This window comes from Plecotus auritus (genome assembly GCF_963455305.1).
Source record: "Plecotus auritus genome assembly, chromosome: 9".
Taxonomy (NCBI): Eukaryota; Metazoa; Chordata; class Mammalia; order Chiroptera; family Vespertilionidae; genus Plecotus; species Plecotus auritus.
The window spans coordinates 135179988-135200821 of NC_137783.1; the positions used below are offsets into that span (position 1 = coordinate 135179988).

Here is a 20834-nt window from a genome sequence, read left to right on the forward strand (position 1 = left end):
AGCAAGGTCCACATTAAGAGCTTCAGCTTAATGATTTCTGTAGGAAATTTACCAAAACACGCTTTGCAGGTCTGAGCTGTGCATGCAAGGACAAAGGGGATTTTTTAGTCTGAAAAAGTCTGCTGCTCTCATTTGCTCTGGGGACCAGTCTGCGTGGAGTTCACCTTCCAGGTGAGAACTCATCTCACTGGAAAAAAACACTGCTTTGTGACATCCCCCTCTTCTCCCTTTTCTCCTACAACAAATGACCTTGGTTTTTTTAGAGGGGAAGTGATGAGCTTATTTAGTGATACTTGGACCATGGGAAAGGGAATCTATTCCATTTGAGAGACAACATTTCTGCACCTACTATGTACACAGCAGATGTACGGTGGAAAAATTCTCAGGAGGACTAAGTCAGTTCTCCATTCTGAACAAACAAATGTTATGAAGGGATTTTGGAAGCTGGTGGGTGAAGGGAGAGGTAATAACATTGGCAAGAAAGGATTCTTGGTCTAAGTAAGATTAATTTAGCACCTAGTTTAGAGAGATACTATGCAGACATTATTTTGTTTTTCCTTGGGGAAACAGTCTAAAGGAAGCAGCTTGTTCCTTGGATAAATGTTAACCAGGAGAGTAAAGTACTCTATTAAAATCAGAGAGGAAATATTCAGACCAGATGTACTGTTCATTTAAATCTTGTGTGTGGGGGGGGGGGGGGAGGATAATTTAAAAGATTTTATCTATAATGCTCTGACCATAAAATAGGTTTTTTAAATTTTAAAATTTTGTTTAATATATTTGAATATTATTTAAAGCTTAAAAATAAGCTTTTCATCCAGCAGTTCCACTTCCAAAAACTTTATATTAAGAAAATAAACATGGATATATGTATAATTACAGAATCTGTTCAACAGAAAATTATTAACAATAGAGTAAAATAGTTAACAACCCTAATGTCCAACAATAGGATACTGGTTCAAAATATGTATGGTACATGCATGTAATGAAATAATAAAAATATAATATCTATTATTTATAATAATGAAATATATATTCATTATCTGTAGATACTTATTAACATTCATTTTTAAACATATTTGATGACATGGATTATGTTATTTTAAATTTAAAAACAAGTTACAAAATTGTATATATGTCATGCCTTATTTTTATGAAAAATAAAATAATGTGTTAAAACAAATGGATACATATTCTTTTTTAAAAAAATATATTTTATTGATTTTTTACAGAGAAGAAGGGACAGGGATAGAGAGTTAGAAACATCGATGAGAGAGAAACATCGATCAGCTGCCTCCTGCACACCCCGCACTGGGGACGTGCCCGCAACCAAGGTACATGCCCTTGACCGGAATTGAACCTGGGACCCTTCAGTCCGCAAGCTGACGCTCTATCCACTGAGCCAAACTGGTTTCAGCTGGATACATATTCTCAAGTTAATATGTATTCATATTAACTGGATAGTAGAATTTTTCTTTTTTTTTATAAAATACTTTTTAATATTTTATTTTCCCTTCTAAAGTTTACTTTCTATATTCTTAAAATTCTCATGTATATTGCATATTGGATATGTATAAGCACAGTTTATATATTATAATAATAATAAAAAACTATGTACTATTTTCTGTTCCATATTTTCTCCTTTTGTTTTAATACTGTCCCTTGTGCATGCCTGTGTGTGTATCAAGGTTCTTAGGTTAATGGCTCCTTGCAGTTGCAATATACTAACAGGTCATAATTTATGTAACCTTATCCCAGTAACAAAAGAGACTGTCTTATTTTTCCCCATTTGTTGATGCTGCTTTATAAAACTACTCTTTACAACTCCTTTTCCTTGTTTGAGTTGTCCCTTTTGAAAACATTTTCAGTAAGGGGAAGACTGAGTCTAAAGCCCCTTTTTTGTGGACTTTGCCCACTGCCAAGGCTGAAAGCCCACATAAGCTATTTTAGAGACACTTCAAGTTTCAGAAATGTTGAGGATGAAGAAAATGTTCTCTCTCTTAAGGGTGATGAAGGTTTCATGGGCTTATAACGTGTTCACATTATATAGACTTGTTCATATTATATGCTTTTAATTGTGCCCATTTAAATTACTCAGCGTTGAAGCTGTTTTTAAAAGAGACAACAAAAATCATGATGCCAGCAAAGACTGCTTTCTTCCCAAACTCAGAAGTAGCCTTAGAGAGGATAAAATGGCTGGCAAGCAACTAAGGGTGTGGGGCAGGACACATGCACATGGAAAATTCAAGAACATTTAGTCGTGCAAACAATTTCAACCTGCTCAAACAGCAGGTGTCAAAGAGTATATGAGATCTTTGGAACCAGAAATATTTTCCCATTGAAAGCGACCACCACTGGTTCCATCTGTACAAGTCTCTGTAGCTAATCATTCCCACAGGACCTGGCTTCTTAAACCAAGAAAGAAAAAAAAGAGAGAGAGGGAGGAAAGGAAGGAAGGAAGGAAGGAAGGAAGGAAGGAAGGAAGGAAGGAAGGAAGGGAGGGAGGGAGGGAGGGAGGGAGGGAGGGAGGGAGGGAGGGAGGGAGGGAGGGAGGGAGGGAGGGAGGGAGGGAGGGGAGAAGGAAGAGAGGAAGGAAGAGAGGAAGGAAGAGAGGAAGGAAGAAAGAAGGAGAGAGGAGAACATCCTGGCCAGAGTTCTGGATAGCCAGAGTGCTCAGCACTAAAGGGCTTAGTACATCAAACAATCTTTTCTCTGCTTCCTTCATGGAATGATGATAATCATGACACACAAATACTGTTCTGTACCAGGCACTTACTAAGAAATTCCCATGGACTTTTTTACTCACTGGTGCCAGTGCCTAGATTACCTCATTTAATCCTCATAAACTGTCTCACATAAGTGCTGGTGTTATTCTTAGGACACTATTCACACTGAAAGCACTCACACTGTGGACTAGGTTAAAGTTACACCCCATTTCTTAAAAAAACAACAAAAACAATCCAACGGACTGAGCTGAAATACTGTGTGGTTAGCTGCCAGTAATGATATTAATAATAGTAATAAAAATAATGATTTTGAGTTATTATATGCTAGAAACTCTACTATGCACTTAATATGTATTAACGCATTTAACCATCCCTATGATTTTCTTTTTATTTCTAAACCAATAAGGTGTTCAGTTAGGTTTTTGTAAGAAATTTCGGACACCAATTTGGGAGGATAAAGCCAGTTGGTGAGAGCAAACACAGAGGGGAGGTAGCCTGGAGCTGAGGAACACCTTTGATTTTTGGCAGAAGTTACAAATCCATGGCTTTCTGATCAACCTCCCACTTCTCTGTCCTCTCATATTTCTGTTTCTCGGTGTCGAGGATCTCACCCTCTTAGTATCTGGGCTTGCACTGCTCCTTCTTCCTGAAGTAAGCACCAGTGAGATGTTTGGGATTTTCACACCACTGGTACCCATCTTGGTAGAGGTGCTGATGATGAATTTCTGGTGTGTTCTATGCAGAGGAACTTAATTAAGGCACAGAGATGCAGGCATTAAGGCCCCTGCTCAGCTGCTCTAGGAAAACCACTTTCTTGCCTCCGTGGTGCCCAGGGAGGATGATCAGAATGGACCCGGGAGTGATGTTGGCCCACAGTTTTCTCACATGCTGACTGAAGGGTTTCTTGTCGTGGCTCAACAGCTTTGGTGGTACATCTTCATTGGGCTAGTATCTAGGCATTTTGCAAAGTGTAAGCACTTGGGTACCACCTTTCTTGTCACTATCAACTGGTTTTGTGACAGTAGCAAGAACTTTTTCGTTTCAATCCAGGATTTAGCTACTGAATACTTCCACTTGTACATGGCCTTTCTGGAATACATAGCCGACCAGGAATATCTGCCAATTCCTCTGACCAGGACAGGGTTTCGGCTGAATGGGGCTTCCTCTTCTTACTTGTCTTGACCTTGGGGTTACCTTTCTTTTTTTAAATATATTTTTCTTGATTTCAGAGAGGAAGGGAGAGAGAGAGAGAGATAGAAACATCAGTGAGAGAGAATAATTGATTGGCTGCCTCCTGTATACCCCCTACTGGGAATCAAGCCTGCAACCAGGGCATGTGCCCCTGACTGGAATCAAACCCAGAACCTTTGAGTCCACAAGCCGATGCCCTGTCCACTGAGCCAAATCAGCTAGGGCAAGGGTTACCCTTCTTAAACTTGTCATCAGCATGAGCCTTCTTGGCTCCAGGTTTCTTCTCCTTAGTATCTTGCCTCTCAGCTTCTTCACCCACCATCTTGCAGATGGGAAAGAGGCAATAATTTTCTAGGTAGAATCTGTTTTCATTAGGATTAATGAGTAAACCGTGGTACAAAGAGGGTAAGTAACTTTTTGAAGATTACAGAGATTGCTAGTGGTGGCATTGGGCTAATCATTGACTGCAACCTGATCCCAAAGACTCACTAGCATATTTAAATAACATGTTTGTTAAAATAAATGTGTATTAAATGAAAATTTAGGGTCCTGTCAGAAAGTGAAGGGAAAACTTTCAGAAAGAGAACCAGGTGCTTTCTGCCAATCTCCTCCTTCCTTGGTGTTACTGAGGACTTCAGTGTGGGTAACATCAATAGAGGGCACTGAAGAAGGTTGTGGGCATTAGCACAGTATCTTCTACTCTTGTTTCTCCCTGGTAGTTCCCTCAGAACTTTTATGGTGTGTCTCCTTCAAAGTAAGGCTAGAAATCTAGAGTGACTCTACTTTCTCTTCCCCCAAGGCAGTTACTTTAGAAGAGGGCAGACTTATCTTACCTGTTACCTTCTAAGATTCAGGTAAAGGTGTGTGGATCTAGTTCCTATAGGTTCAGCATTTTTACATCCTGGCTGTTTGTTGATCCTCCCTCTAGGCTAAAATACCTGCCAAGATGCTCCACTTGCAGGGTCCACAGATGCTGCAGATGCTAGAAAAATCCTTGAGGAAGAGCCTTCCTGAGTCCTTAAAGGTGAGACTGGGACAATCTCAAAGAAACAAGGGTAGCATCTTCTGTGACAGAGTGGGAAAGAGAATGAGCTGCTAATAGGCATCTATTTTTAAAATATATATATATATATATTTTTTTTTTTTTTATTTCAGAGAGGAAGGGAGAGGTAGAGAGAAATAAAAACATCAATGATGAGAGTCATTATCAGCTGCTTCCTGCATGCTCCCTACTGGGGACTGAGCTGGCAACCAGGGCATGTGCCCTGACCTGGAATCAAACCATGACCTCCTGGTTCATAGGTCAACATTGAGCCACACCAGCTGGTCAGGAATTCACTCACGCTACATCTCATTTAGTTCACATCACCTCTTTGCAAGGGAGATATATTATGAAACCTCTTTGTACTTTCTTTGCCACTTCATATGAATAAATTAAAAGTTTAAAAAATAAGGTTTGTTCATCCATGTCATAGAATGCTCTGAAGTCATTAAAATTATTTTTATTTATTGAAAAGAAATATGACTAGAATGTATTTATTCAATGGAGAAAACATTTCAATATCACATCTATGTGATTTTTTTAATTTTGCAAAATTTGTTGTGCATGTACATAAATAGTAGGCAATCTATTAAAAGATTTTTTCTCTTTTTTTAAAAACTGAGATACAATTGACATACATTACATTAAATGTGTATTAAATTTTACAATTGGGAGAGTTCATGATTTTTATTTATAAATTTATTAGTCTGAATATTTTACAATGTGAATATATTTATAAAAGATACATTTATTGAGGCAAAATACTAAAACTTAAAATTATTTGGCAGAAATACTCATTAGACACCTTTCCATGATAAAATTCCATGATTTCATAGAAATAAAGCTGTCCTGATCAAACAAGTTACTTTACCATTCTTTCCTAATACAGGGGTGGGATAAGTAGGTTTACAGTTGTGAGTATGTGAAACAGAGTTAATAAAGCTATTGTAATAATCATAACCTGCATGTCTTTTTCCAGATGAACAACCGTAAACCTAGTTTTACCAACCCCTGTATATTGACCCTCCCACTTTCTTGTAATGCTGCAGGTTTATGGGACCATCTTCCACATGAACCAGGGAAACCCGTTCAAGCTAAAGGCCCTGGTGAACAAGTGGCCTGATTTTAATACAGTAGTTGTCCGCCCTCAGGAGCAGGTAAGGTGTCAGATATGGAATGAATGTGCATCTGTGTTTGTACTTGCTAGGTGTTTATCTGTACCTAGCAATGTGGGAGACCTGGGCATATAGAAATGAATCCCAGGAATAGTGAACAGTCCCTGTCCTCAAAAATTCCACAGCCTGGAAGAGAATACAGATGAATCCACAGAAAAATTACAGGATGATCTGAAATGTGCAGCAACAGGAGAATTGAATAAGATAATGATTATCTAACCACTGTGCTGTACACCTGAAACTAATATAAAAAAATATTGAATATCAACTGTAATTGAAAACTAAACTTAAAAAAAGAAGTAACACATGTGGAAAACTGATTAAAACTATATATGGTACATTTTCTTTTTTTAATATATTTTTATTGATTTCAGAGAATAAGGGAGAGGGAGAGATAGAAACATCAAAGATAAGAGAGAATCATTGATTGACCACCTCCTGCATGTCCCTCACTGGGGATCGATCACACAACCTAGGCATGTGCCCTGATTAGGAATGGAACCATGACCTCCTGGTTCATAGGTCAATGCTCAACCACTGAGCCACACCAGCTGGGCTATATGGTACATTTTCATACTCATTCATTGTTTTAATTTGTTTTCAAGAAAGGACCCCACACAGCATTCTGGTGATGCTGAAGACCAAGCACCCTTCATTATTTCTTGCATCTAGTTTATGGGAAGAGAGACATCCAATGGAAGGTTGTGCTAATGTAAGATTGTGTTGAGGGCATAGACAAAAGGCTGATCTTTGGTTCAAGTTATTAAAGCAACATTTCTCAGACTCAACATCTTTATTGTTATGAATCAAACACTTTTAACTCTTAACCTATGGGGAAAAATTATTTCCTATCTTTTAAAAATATCAACCTTGAGAGAACCAAGATGGCGGCATAGGTAAACACCTATACTTGCTGCCTCTCACAACCACATCAAAATTACAACTAAAAGTCAGAACAGCTACCACCAAGAACCGCGGGGAAAGCTGGTTGAGTGGAAGTTCCACAACTAGAGAGGTGAAGAAAGCACATTGAGACTGGCTGGTAAGGGGTGCAGAGGTGTGGAAAGTGCTGGCACCTGGATGTGCTGCTCTTTTCATCGGGAGGGAGATACAAGCTCCCACTTGCTCTGAACGCCAGTTCTGGGTGAGACTCTGGGGGACCCAGACACATATGGGGAGAAACTGGACTGTCTGGCATCAGGACAGGAATGTGAGGGTGGCTTTCTCTCAGAGGTGCAGGATGTGGAGACCCAGGGACCTCTCCAGTGCAGGGCTGACTGGCAGCCATTGCTGTTTGCTCCACCCTGGTGATTCCCTGAGACCCCACCCCACCCAATTTACAACCCCATCCAAGCTGTGCACAGTGGCTTTTACATATGAATGGCCTGTCCTTTTTCCACCTAAAACCTGTCAAACTGCAGCTGGGTCAGAGAGCCCCAGAGCTTCCAAAAGAAGGCCCAAGGCCCGGCAGCAGCAGCCTGCCTTGCTTCACAGCTGGACCTCGTCTGCATACTTCCAAACCCCATACAAAGAGGAGGAATCTGCTGATGTCTCTGTAGCTCTTGCTGGGCGACCCCAGACAGTGGCTGACTTTGCACCTCCTTGGAGATCCAAGAGCCAGTGCACCCAGTGGTCAGAGTGAGACCATACTGGATTACAACTCTTCACATCCATAAGAGACACACTCAAGGGGCAGACTCAGTGAGCACCAAAGCCCTACTGAAGCAAGTCCTGCCCGATAAGTGTGTCTCCTGCACAATAGATCTTCCAGTGTAGACACAGCTGGTCATCACAGCCAATTGGCCTGGAGGTCAATTCCTCCCAGTGATACCAACAGCAATCAAGGGTTAACTACAACAAGACTGTTCAAACAGCCCACAAAGGGATGCACCAAGAGCGTCCACTTCAGGTAACTGGGGAGGCTGAACCACTGGGCCATATAGGACACCTACCACACAAGGCCACTCTATCAATTCAAGGAGACTTAGCAGCTACCCAGTACATAGAAAAAAAACACAGGGAAGCAGCCAAAATGTGGAGACAAAGAAACCAGTCACAAATGAAAGAAATGGATGAAAGCAAAATATTGGATATAGAGTTCAAAACCACTGTCATAAGGTTATCCAAGAATCTCCTAGAAACCTCCAAGAAATTTAGGAGACCCTCAAGGATATGAAAAAGGACCAATCAGAAATTAAGCATACACTGACTGAAATAAAGAATAATATACAGAGATTCAACAGCAGACTAGAGAATCTCAAGAATCAAGTCAAAGATTTGAAATACAAAGAAGCAAAAAACACCCAACCGGAAAAGCAAAAAGAAAAAAGAATCCAAAAATATGAAGATAGTGTAAGGAGCCTCTGGGACAACTTCAAGTATACCAACATCTGAATTATGGGGGTGTTGGAAGAAGAGAGAGAGCAAGATATTGAAAACCTATTTGAAGAAATAATGACAGACATGCACCTCAAAATCGCATGAGACCCAGACCCAGCCACCCCCCTCCTCCATTGGGCTAGATCCAGACCCGGCCAGTCCCACCCTTGTCAAGCCCTGCCAGGCAGGGGGCGTAGCCTGAGGTCCCCCAGCCCAGACCAGGGGTGGGGGGGCATACCTTGAAGTCCTCCAACGAGCCCTGCTGGGTAGGGGGTGCAGCCTCAGGTCCCCCAGCCCAGCACCAGGAGGGGGGGCACAGCCTCAGGTCCCCGGACAAGCCCCGCTGGGTGGGGGGCATGGCCTGAGGTCCCCTGTCAAGCCCAGCCAGGCAGAGGGGCACAGCCTCAGGTCCCTTGGCCCAGTGCTAGGGCAGGGTGTGCGGCCTGAGGACCCCTGTCAAGCCCCGCTGGGTGGGGGGTGCAGTCTGAGGTCCCCTGTCTAGCTCCAACTTGTGGGGGGCACAGCCTGAGGTCCCCCGGCCTGGCGCTGGGGCAGGGGGGCAGCCTGAGGTTCCCTAGCCCAGCACCAGGATGGGAAGAGCACCTTGAGGTCTCCTGTCAAACCCCGCTGGGCAGGGGGTGTGGCCTCAGGTCCTCTGGCCTGGCACTGGGGCAGGGGGTGTGGCCTCAGGTCCCTCAGCCTGACGCCAGGGTGTGGGGCACAGCCTGAGGTCCCCTGTCAAGCCCCACAGGGGTGAGGGAGGGAATAGCCTCAGGTCCCTGCTGATTGCTCATTAAGGCTTGTTATGGGAACTTGGCCTCAGCTGTGGGTACAGCCATCTTTGTGATGGAGTGATGGTCAATTAGCATATTCCCTCTTTATTAGATAGGATAGATGCCTGGTGCATGGGTGGGGGCCAGCTGGTTTGCCCTGAAGGGTGTCCCAGATCAGGGTGGGGGTTCCCTTGGGGCGTGAGGTGACTTGGGCGAGGGGCCTGTGGTGGTTTGCAGGCTGGCCACACCCCCCCTGGTGACCCAAGTGGAGGCCCTGGTATCTGGGATTTATTTATCTTCTATAATTGAAACTTTGTAACCTTGAGCAGAGACCAAGGCAGGCCAGGGTGTGCAGAAAGCTTGGCTTCCTCCATCACCAGGGGAAACTCAAGCCTCCTGCTCTCTCCAGCTCTGTGGCTGCCACCATTTTTGTTGGGATTTATTTATCTTCTATAATTGAAACTTTGTAGCCTTGAGTGGAGGCCTGGGCTTGCCAGGGTGTGCGGAAAGCTTGGCTTCCTCCATCGCAGGGGAAACCCAAGCCTCCTGCTCATTCTGTGGCTGCAGCCATCTTGGTTGGGTTAATTTGCATAGTTGCTCCTGATTGGCTGGTGGGCGTGACTTGTTGATGTAGCAGAGTGGTGGTTAATTTGCATATTACTCTTTTATTAGATAGGATAAGTGACATATAAACTTGTGTATGTTTAAGATGTACTATGTATAGATTTGATACACACATATATTGCAAAATGATCACCACCATAGCTTTAGCTGACTCTTCTATCATGTCACATAATTAGTTTCTTTTTTGTGGTGAAAATATTTAAGATTTTCTCTCTTAGCAGCTTTCAAGTATATATAATACAGTATTTACTAACTATAATCATCATGCTGTACATTAGATCTTCTGAACTTATTCATCTTATAACTTTTCTTTAGTTTCATCATTTATAGGTGGGTATTCTAAGTCTGTTACCTCCATCAATTTTGTTAAAGACATGTTCACAGCCCACATATTCTAAAAATCTTTGGACTAGAGCAAGATTTATTCCTCTGGCCAAAGATTTTGCTTGTAATAAATAGCTATTTTATTTGGGGCGGGGAGGGAGCAATATTGCATCTTTATTTGGAAAATCATTATTGATGTTTAGAAATATCTGACAATTGCATCTGCCTGTTCCTAAGAATTTGCATAGCATGGTACAATGTGATTATTTCCATATTGTGATTGGTTTTAAAAATCACAAGAAGGAAACACAAAGTATCTTTGTCTTGGGGGTTTTTTGCTATTGTTTTTTACTGGAACCAGTGGAGCTAACACATTTACGACCAGAGAATAAGTTTGTACAAAAGACATTTTACTAAAAGTCTGACTCTCCTGTGCTTTTTGAAAGAAATGTTAAATCCTAAATTGATCATTTTTATTTGAAATTTTAAAGTAATAGTTGATTTAGGAAAGTTTATTCGGATATTTTTTATTGTTAGTTGAATAAGGAAGTCCTTGAGTTGACCTAATAATATAAATCATTCTTCAATAAAGGTAATACACCAACAGGAAAACCCAATATTTTAGTCCTTTAAAATATCATAGTATAACAGAACACTGACAACCACGTATGACAGTCACAAACTATAACTATTTTGGTTGATTCTACTTTCCCCAACCCAAACAGGAGATGGTAGATGACCTTGATCACTACACCAATACCTACCAAATCTACTCCAAGGACCCCAAGAATTGTCATGAATTCCTTGGCTCACCAGAAGTCATCAACTGGAAACAACATTTGCAGATTCAAAGTAAGGGTACTGGAATGTGTGCCAGTTGCTGGGATTTTCCATGTCTATACCTATAGAGTCACTTTTCATTTTGAATAACACCCCTACATCCCATATATCTTTACTTCAAGCCCCAGACACTTGGCCTGCTATCCATTCTCTCTCTCTCTCTCTCTCTCTCTCTCTCTCTCTCTCTCTCTCTCTCTCTCTGTTGCCACCACCTTCACAGTGAATTAGAACCTGAAAATTGCAATGCATGGAGTTTACAAAGAAATAATAAGCAATAAAACTCCTTACTAGCTAAGGACTTATGATTTATTTTCCAGGATCTGTTAAGGATGATGAGTATAGGAGCAGAACTTCCCCTCTGTCTCATCTGTTTATCATTCTATTATATTTATAAAGGAGAAATCTAGTGGTTTCTGAACTCATACTACCTATGATTGCGACCCTGTTAAGCCTATTATTAGTTATGTAATCTAGGGTAAGTAACAACCTGTCTGTGGATCAGTTTCCACCTGGATAAAAATGAGGATTATAATAGTATTTAAAACATAGAGCCTTTGAACGATTAAATGAGATCTTGAATGAGAAGTGCTTGGCACCCTCTATGTCTGGTTTTATCATTTGGTTTTCAAACCATCCCGACACAGTGACTTAAAACAGCAATAATTTATTAGCTCACAATTTGGTGGGGCAGCAATCTATATTTTAAAATATATTTTTGTTGATTTCAGAGAGGCAGAGACAGAAATATCAATGATGAGAGAGAATTATTGATTGTCTGACTCTTGCACGCCTCCACTGGGGATGGAGCCCGCAACCTGAGTATGTACCCTGACCGGGAATAGAACTGTGACCTCCTGGTTCATAGGTTCAACCACTGAACCACGCCAGTCAGGCATGAGGCAGCAATTTAGATGGGACTCATATGGGTGATTCTTTGGCTAGTCCCCCCTAGATTCATCCATGAGGCTGCTATCCACAGGAGGTTGTCTATGAGCTGGTGGGACTAGTTAGTCAGGGACCCAGGCCTGGCTGTTGTTGGCTTTGCTTGTGCTGGTAGAAATGGATTGGGCAATGTATAGAAGTCACAGGGTTTTCAAAAGCAGAGAGAGAAGGCAAGAAAAAGAAAATAGAGGGCGAGACTCTGCACCATTCCTTTCAAGCTTCTTGTTAAATTACATTTACTATCGTTGCACTGGCTAAAACAAGTTTCATGGTTAAGCCCAGAGTCACATCAGGAGGAAAAATCAGGGTAGTGAGGAAAATACAACCCTCTCAAAACCATTGCAGCAGCAACCTACTGCATGCAGCGCATAGGCTTGTTTGATACATTTTGGTTATCACGTTTATACCTCATCACCTTTGATAGTCATGACTGTACTGTGTTGTCCCAATTTTTAATTTAAAAAATGTGGGAGTGATTTAGCCTCGATCCTATAGAGGCCACGTCATGATTGAACATGGGTTTTGAGGACTCTAAACCACAAACTTTCCAGCCCCTAGGCAACATAGAAAGAAAGAGTGATACCTCATATTATTCCTATTTTCTTCATCTAGGTACACAATCCAACCTGAATGAGGTGATAGAAAATCTTGTAGCTGTTAAACAGAGTCAGGTCAAGCAAACACAATGCTTCCTCTATATGATCCATCTGACAGCAAAGAAACTGGCTCCTTCCCTGCTGAATGCAAAGAAGTTATTGCCAAGTGGGGGCACACATGATTCCATGTAAGTCTGACAGCAGCCACTCTGCACTGCTCATATGTCTCAGGAGCCCGTGCTTTCATTTTCCGACTTCTGTGAAAAATGGCCTCAAACTGGGGTGGCTTGGAACCACCGAAATTTATTCTCTGAAGTCAAGGTGTCGGTAAGACATTGTTCTCTTCAAAGCCTCTAGGAGAGAGTCCTTCCTTGCCTCTTCTAGCTGCCGGTGGCTCTAAGCATTCTTTGGCTTGTGGCTGCATCACTCAAGTCTGTGATGTTGTGCTCACATGGCCTTCTCCTCTCTGTGTGTGTCTTTTATTCTGTCTGTTACAAGGATTGTCTTTGGATTTAAGGTCCAGGATGATTTCATGTTGAGACCTTTAATTTATTTACATCTGCAGATACCCTTTTTGAAATAAGGTCATGTTTTCAGGTTCCAGGTGGGAATATGTTTGAGTGGACACACCATTCAGCACACTATACCTCCCAACTTCTCTTCCAGTTTTTGCTTAGACTCCCTATAATCCATTTTCTGCAACGCACCCAAACTAACCTTTTAAAAAACAAAATTAGAACATGTCCCTCTCTTCTTAAAAGATCTAGTATTCCTGTCTCACCTGGAAATAATCCTGAACTCCTTCATGGTCCTACGAGAGCCAGCATTCATTTACCTTTTAGACCTCATCTCCCTTGCTTACTCCCCCAGCAACACTGGTCTTCCTCCTGCTGTTGATCATTGAAAAATCAGACCCTTTCAATCAGCTCTTCCCTCTGCCTAAACTTTAGGCCCTAAAGTGTCTTTCCCCCCACCCCACCCATTCTTTACTCTCATGACTTCTTTTGTTATTCAGGACTTCTCAAATGACACCTTACCACAGAGTCCTGGCTACACCACTTACGTGAAGTCACTTCCCAATTATTTTCCACACGTGACTCAGTTTTATGTTTTTCATAGCATTGATGATTATTTGTAATTAGCTAACTTAGTTAACTTATATACTTATTTGATGTTTGAACTCTGCCCAACAATATTTTAACTGCAGAGACCTTCTCTGTCTTGTTTAATGGTAGAGCCTTAATAGCTATAACAGTGCCTGGTATGTAGTAGGTGCTTAACAAATATGTGTTTAGCAAATTTGCTTCACAGAACAAAAGATTTCCAATAAAGAGAATTTCAACCAATTATGCATTTTCTCCCATTAGTGCTTTACCAAACACTGAAGAGAATTAAAAAGTGATGGCAGAGATTTGATCTAGAGACACCCAAACCCTTGGTCCTCTTTGTGTTAATATGCTTGGAAAAGCTTTATTCACATGGCATCGCAAATTCCACCTGAAAGATACCACCAAATCTATCAACTTATTTGATTTTCTTGTCCATCCCATGAGATAGACAAGGTAGGAGATATTATCTGTCTCCTGCCAGAAACCAGGCTCAGATGAAAAAAATCACTTGTTCAGGTCACATGAAAGGTCAAGGCATAACTGGGCCTTGAGTCTCCATCTTCTAGTTCTACATTGTGGGTTCTTTCCAAGACACTTGCTGAAGCCCCTTATACCATAGCAGAAGCCTTCAGACTTCAGTGTTCTGTACCTCGGAGGCTGCCTGCACTCCACATCACTGCCCCTCTCTGGACTTGAGCTTCCCCACAGTGGCCAAGGGCCCTCTGCCACCAACATCCCAAGAGTCCATGATTCTCAGCTCTTGTTTTACCTACAGCTCATTAACATGTGCATTGGGGAACTTGTTTAATTTCTTGGAAATATTTGACTTCTAGGTAAAATGAGAATGAGAACACCTACCCTATCTAGCTTGGAGGGTGATGGCCAGGGCCAAATAAAACAATTGCAGCTAATTTCAGTGGGGTGCTTACTATCTGCCAGGTACTGGTTCTGAGAGTTGATATCCATGGGTTCATGTAATCCTTGCGATGATTCTAGGAGGGAGGTGTCATTATCATCCCTAGTTATTAGATGACAAAATAAAGGAAATAAGGGATTAAGTAATCAGCCCTAAATCACACAAGTAGTCAGTTGATGAACCTAGGCACAGCACAAACCCTTAAATGTAAGCCTAATTGCCTCATGACACTGTCTGTGTGGAAACAAATGCAATACTTCACAATATGTATGATATTTGGGCTGTTCTTTTCCCTTGTTCCCAATAGCAACCAAGAGATGTTTAAACTCTCATCCCTGGATGTCACACATGCTGCCCTGGTGAATAAATTCTGGCATTTCGGCGGCAATGAGAGGAGCCAGAGATTCATCGAGCGCTGTATCCAGACCTTCCCCTCCTTCTGTCTTCTGGGGCCCGAGGGGACCCCTGTGTCCTGGACCCTGATGGACCAGACAGGAGAGCTGCGGATGGCAGGCACTGTGCCTGAGTACCGAGGACACCATCTCATCTATCATGTCATCTGTGCCCAGATCCAGGCTCTGGGGAAACTTGGCTTCCCCATGTATTCCCATGTGGATAAAGCCAACCACACCATGCAAAGAATGAGTCTCAAAATCCGGAGTGTCCGTATGCCCTGTGACTGGAACCAGTGGCAATGTGTGCCTCTGTGATAAGACAGTGTTGGTGAACTGGTCTTGTAGCAGGAGGAACATGTGATGAATGCAGAGAAAGAATACATTGTCGTAATGAAGTGGTCTCTAAGGACAGGCTCAATCTTTATACTCCACCTTCCTAGGCTCCCCTTAGCTTCCTCCTTAGGAAGCTGCCCAGCCAGCATAGCTTCCACATTTCCAGGATCTTCCTCACACTTAATATCAGTTGCACACTTTCTTATGTTATACTTCCTGGAACTCTTGCTCATTGATTGACCCTTGCCAATTTGCCAGGAGGTGATAATATTTGGTGGGTTCTATATTTTTTCCCTCTGGCTTTCTTTTTTCTTTTTAATGTTGGCAGGAGATTGGTCTCTCAGCAGGTCATCCTTTCCCAAGTCACATCACAAGCCTTATATTATAATCACGTGAAATATGACACACATACACCATATAACTTGAGGATGTTATGCAAATGAAATAAGTCAGATGGAGAAAGACAAATACTGTATAATTTCATTCATATGTGGAATATTAAAACAAATAAATGAAACAAAACTTGTGGACACAAACTGCAGATTGGTGTTTATCAGATGGAAACGGGGGCAAACAGTAAATGGGGTCAATTGTACGGTGACAGAGGAAAACTAAACCTTTCACTACAGCATGGTGAGCATGCTGTAGTGTATACAGATGTTGAATTACAATGTTGTACACCTGACACTTATATAATGTTATAAACCAATGTTATTGCAATTAAAAGAGAGAGAGAGAGAGAGAGAGAGAGAGAGAGAGAATATGAGTGTCTGGTGAGAATGCCGTATGTTGGAATTTACACATACCATGAACATTTGTAGGCCCTGTGCTGGTTAACATACAATGGTGAACAAAACAGGTGATTCCTAACTGTGTGGATCTAATAAATCAATCATCTAAGGAAAGAGATGGAGATCACAAGTACAATCACATCATTATAGTCTTAGAAATTTGCAGTGTTATAAAGAAAAAAGTGAAAGTAGTACAAATTTGAATCTCAATTGACTTCAGGAGGTGGGAGAAGGCTCCTGTTAGAAAAAGAGGGGAAGCATGTTCTAAGCAGTGTGTTAGAAAGGAGATGGGATTTTAAGAGTCTTAGTTTTACTCCGAAGTAGCCATGACTCACTCAGGTACGTTACTTAAACACCTGGACCACTGTCCTGCCTCTCTTACAAATGTGTTCACTAGCAAATGACTTGCTTTCTGTCAGGGTGTGCTGTGACCTGTAAGTGTTCATAATCTTATTCTTTGAAGTAAATGCTAATCAGAACTCCTGACCCCTTCCTACAACTTCATGGTCTCTAGGGGATCTCGACAGGTCTGAAAATGACATTATCCTGTCTAGGTCATATTGAGTCATGTCTCCTCTTCAATTTCTCACCTTTCCCACCTACTCCCGTCTCTTTTTCCATTCTCTTTTAACTGCCATATCTTTATTTATTTATTTATTTATTTATTTATTTATTTATTTAATCTTTTTTGTTCAAAGTGTTACATATGTCCTCCTTTTTCCCCCATTAACTCGCTCCAATCCAATCTTTCAGCACCTAATTGTCCTTTGTTCGTGTCCATGGGTTATACATATACTAGTATACATACAAGGTCTTTGGTTGATTACCTCCCATCTACCTACCCTCCCCTGCCTTCCCTCTGAGATTCTGAATTTTGTTCCATGCTCCCATGTCTCTGGATTCTCTCTGTTCATCAGTTTATTTTGTTAATTAGATTCCACATATGAGGGAGATCATGTGATACTTCTCTTTCTCTGACTGACTTATTTCACTTAGCATGATACTCTCCATGTCCCTCCATGATTAACTGCCATATCTTTAAAAGAACACATTATTCAAAGCCACCCTTTAAAGCTTCTCCTATCATAGAGCCTTTTTTAAAATGTCTAATTTGAAAATGATTTCTCTCTTTTAAGAACTCCTCCAGCATTTTACCCACACCTTTCTGAGGGACTTAATACCATCTAGTCTGCTTCTTTAAAATAGTTTTTTCGAAGCTGCTTGCATTGGAAGGTAATTGGCCTTAAAGGAAGGGTTGTCTTGCTCCTGGATGTCTGAGAGCCGATGCTGTGAAGTAAGGAGCCCTGGCGACCTGGAATTGGGGTGAAGCAGTTGAGAAGGACTCTGATGAGGCCATTTCCTTTCTTAATGGTATAATTAAATAAGTTCATTAATTTTTATCCACTATTATAATCTGCTAAAGAGGAGATCAAAGAGCCTTCTAGAAAGAAAAAGACCCAGAAAAGAAGGACTAAGGATGAGATAGAGTGTAAAGAAGTGGTTTAAAAAATTCCTCCAGAGGCCATGTCCTTTTCCAGGGATGGCAGAAGTGACTTCGGGTGCCATCAGTGGGAGTGGCAAAGTAAAGACCTATAAAAATCCTTTCATTCATAAAAGCAACAAGAACACTGGAAAAATTGTCAAAAGAAACTTTAAAAAATCTTTATTGTTGAAAGTATTACAGATGTCCCCTCTTTTCCTCCCATTGCCCCCCTCCACCCAGTTCCCAACCCACCCCAGGCCTTCACCACCCTAACTGCCTGTGTCCATAGGTAAGATCTGTGGTTAATCTCTCCCCCTTCCCCCTCCCCAATTCCCTCTGAGATTCATCAGTCTATCTTCAGAACTCTAAAAATTAACCAAAGGCATGCAACAACCCAAGGAGCATTTATTCAAGAAAATGGTTGAATCCTAGTAAGAACAGTGGGCTTTATGGTGCTGGAACTTGCCCTCAGCATCCTTTCCCCCAGCTTTTCAGGGGCCGTGTAAACCAACAGCCCTGTAATCCTGGTGAAAACCAGCAGCATAGGAGCCACTGGAGAGGGGAGAACTCCCCAAAAGCAACATTCTCAGAGGGTTCTTCTTTATTTGATCTCCAGCAGTTCCCTACAAACCCCTACTCTCAGGGCTTTTCTTTATAGGATCTGAGTCTTATAAACATATCTAGGAATCTAGAAGACTGCATGTATATAGGGATATGCACATACTTGGGGCTGTGTGCATGCCCAATAAGTGACAGCGAAGGATCATTCTAAGCTCTCACCTCTGCCTGACCTTGAGGCTCTCCATACACAGAAAGTGAAGGTAAGGCAGAATTGCACTGCCTGCCTACACATTGAAAGCTTCCCTCCGGCCACCCAGGACTAGGGCTTCCCTCACAGCCCCGACTTCTTCGTCTGGAAGGATATCTAGTCTAATTAGCATATTACGCTTTTATTATTATAGATGTGTGTTTTTAACCACAATTGGAGGGGAGGGGAGTCATTCAGTTTCACAAAACAGCCTGCAAGGTGATGTGTCTGTGTGGAACCGAAGCACCCACCCTAACTGACAGCCTTAGCTTGCAGTTGTTCATGGATCATTGGGATAAGTGGGCAGTCTGTCTCCAGTGCCTCTTAAGCTGGGCATATGAGCAGGAAATTAAAGAAAACAGTCAATTGTGTTCATACTTGCTTATAAAGGCTTAGTAATATTCCTTTCACTTTTCTTGTGGATTTTAATAAATAATCAAAGGAAGTGTTTTATGTTTAAAAAAAAAAAAGCCTGGAGGAGGAAGTGGCTGGGGCAGGCAACAACTGCGGTCTGCCCTGCCCTCTGCTGGTAGGTGATGCCAATTCCTGCGTTCAGAATAAAATCTGCTCACCACTAGGGGAGTCTTTTACTTTATAGGCACTCAGCTTTTAAAACAGAAAGGAAGTATACTCCTGGGGCAAGAACTTAGTTAAATGTCTGCACCATAAAACAAGAAGGTGGAAAGCCTCCTCCTCCTTCACTTTTCCCCCTTCCACTGCTCCCGTGGTTCTACCTCCATATCCCCTCCACCATATCACAGCTTCTACCAGGTAAACCATAACCTGGTGAATTCAAGGGGTTAAAGTGGTGATTTCCTCCCAGGACAGTGGTTTTATCTCTATAGGCAATGCGCTTGATCTACGGGGGGATGGGTGGACTCTGTATCAAATTCTTCTGACCCTTGGTGAAAAAAATATTTTTTTTCCCTAAATTTCTGGTCTCACCTAAAAAGGCTGGCTGGCTCTAGAAAAGATTGAATTCCAGAAAAAGGAGGAAGATGCCATTCCGGAAGTTGAATGCCTTCTGTTTGACTTCGGCAGGGAACTGGGTGATTTCTACTTCCAGCTGTGGGGAGGAGGAGGGAGTTGAGTGGGGTCATGTAAGAAGCTTCATCAAGGGGTAGCTTTTGAGATAAGCCTTGAAAGTGAGTATTTGGTTGTCTATTGCTATGTAACAAGCCACCACAAAACTTAGTGGCTTAAAACAATTTCTTATCCCTCACTATTCTGTGGTTTGACTGGTCCATGGGATGTTGGCCAGGAGAGAGCTCAGTTGGGCAGGATGTCTATGGAGGCTCTCTTACATTTTCTGCGTAAAGATGGCATAAAGGCTGGGCTAAGCCAGGATGCTGGCAGAGCTGGGCCCTCTGTCTCTCCAAATAAGTCTCACGGTGTCTCCTTTTCATGTGGCCCTCCAGCAAATATCTGGTCAGCTCAGGGCTCTCAGAGGTGCAAGATGTAGGCTCTGAACTGTCACAGTTTCACATCTGCCACATGGAATTGGTTAAAGTGAGCCATGGGACCAGGCTTGATTCCCTGTGGAATGGGACCTCACAGGGGCAGGAATCCTTGGAGGGGTGGTTAATTGGGGACCATCCTTGGAGACTGGTTACAACAATGGGTAAGAAAATGATGCTGACATGTAGATGGCTGAGCAGAGAGAAAGGCCAGAATAAAGCATAAAGTTGGTAAAAAAAAAAAAAAATACAAGAGAAAGGGCTTGTTTAAAGTTTATAGTTTGAAAAGAAGAGTAAATGACCCTCTGGTTTGAAAGTGAGACAACAGTCAGAAGGTTGGGACCTTGAATGTCAGGCTTAGCAATTTGAATTTAATTTCATCCGGTAGTTGTCAAATTTAACTAAGCCACGGAACCTCCTGGGGACTGTGGAATGCCAACTCCCCCAAGCTCATCAATACAACCTGTTGATGAGACAGAGAGAACACCATCTCAGCAGAGATTTGGTAGTGTCTTGGAGGAGGAAAGGCAAAGTTAGAACTTATTGAGAACTGGATGCTTGGTTTCAGGCAGGTCCCTCACTAGAGAGGTGAGAGGCTCTTGATTAGGACCAGGTAAAGATGAAAACACAACTGTCTAAGGTTAACAGCAAAGCAAGGTAGGCAAAGGGTTCCCATCACCTTAAGGCACAAACTGTCTGTTGATGCTTTTGTTGAAGAACTGATAGATATTTTGGAAAAATTTTATGATGAATCATCAAGGCATTGTCTAGGCAAGAATCTCCTAGAATAGTAAGGTTCTGCTTGATGAAGACAATGGAATAGCAGTGTCCTGTTAATGTCTAGTAAGCTCTGTAGAGCCTAGGTAATTTGGTTCTCATAACTTTGTCAAAATACAGATTCTCAGAATGCATCTTCAACCGCTCTTATTC

At 41.9% G+C, this 20834-nt stretch overlaps 1 protein-coding gene and 1 pseudogene across 4 annotated transcripts in view; one reads left to right on the forward strand and one right to left on the reverse strand.

Moving 5' to 3' along the window:
* The window catches only part of LOC308233734 (large ribosomal subunit protein eL6-like), a 63387-nt pseudogene extending 59148 nt beyond the window's left edge, over nt 1–4239 (reverse strand). Inside the window, exons 1-2 of the transcript in view lie at nt 4152–4239; nt 3716–3920 (exon numbers count right to left, since the gene is read on the reverse strand). The product of the transcript in view is annotated as a large ribosomal subunit protein eL6-like (transcript). The remainder of the gene's footprint in view (nt 1–3715; nt 3921–4151) is intronic.
* On the forward strand, nt 27–15893 carry LOC308258066 (glycine N-acyltransferase-like). Of its 3 annotated transcripts, none has more exons than XM_080688320.1 (6): nt 27–171; nt 4846–4941; nt 6009–6116; nt 10960–11086; nt 12629–12800; nt 14945–15893. In XM_080688320.1, the coding sequence occupies exons 2-6, from the start codon at nt 4864–4866 to the stop codon at nt 15345–15347; spliced, it is 888 nt and encodes a 295-aa protein (XP_080544446.1). In that variant the 5' UTR covers nt 27–171; nt 4846–4863; the 3' UTR covers nt 15348–15893. The 3 variants fall into 3 exon arrangements, with proteins under 3 accessions (XP_080544446.1, XP_080544444.1, XP_080544445.1); XM_080688318.1 differs by lacking the exon at nt 27–171 and adding an exon at nt 4442–4556; XM_080688319.1 differs by lacking the exon at nt 27–171 and adding an exon at nt 4442–4507.
* The last annotated feature ends 4941 nt before the right edge of the window (nt 15894–20834 follow it).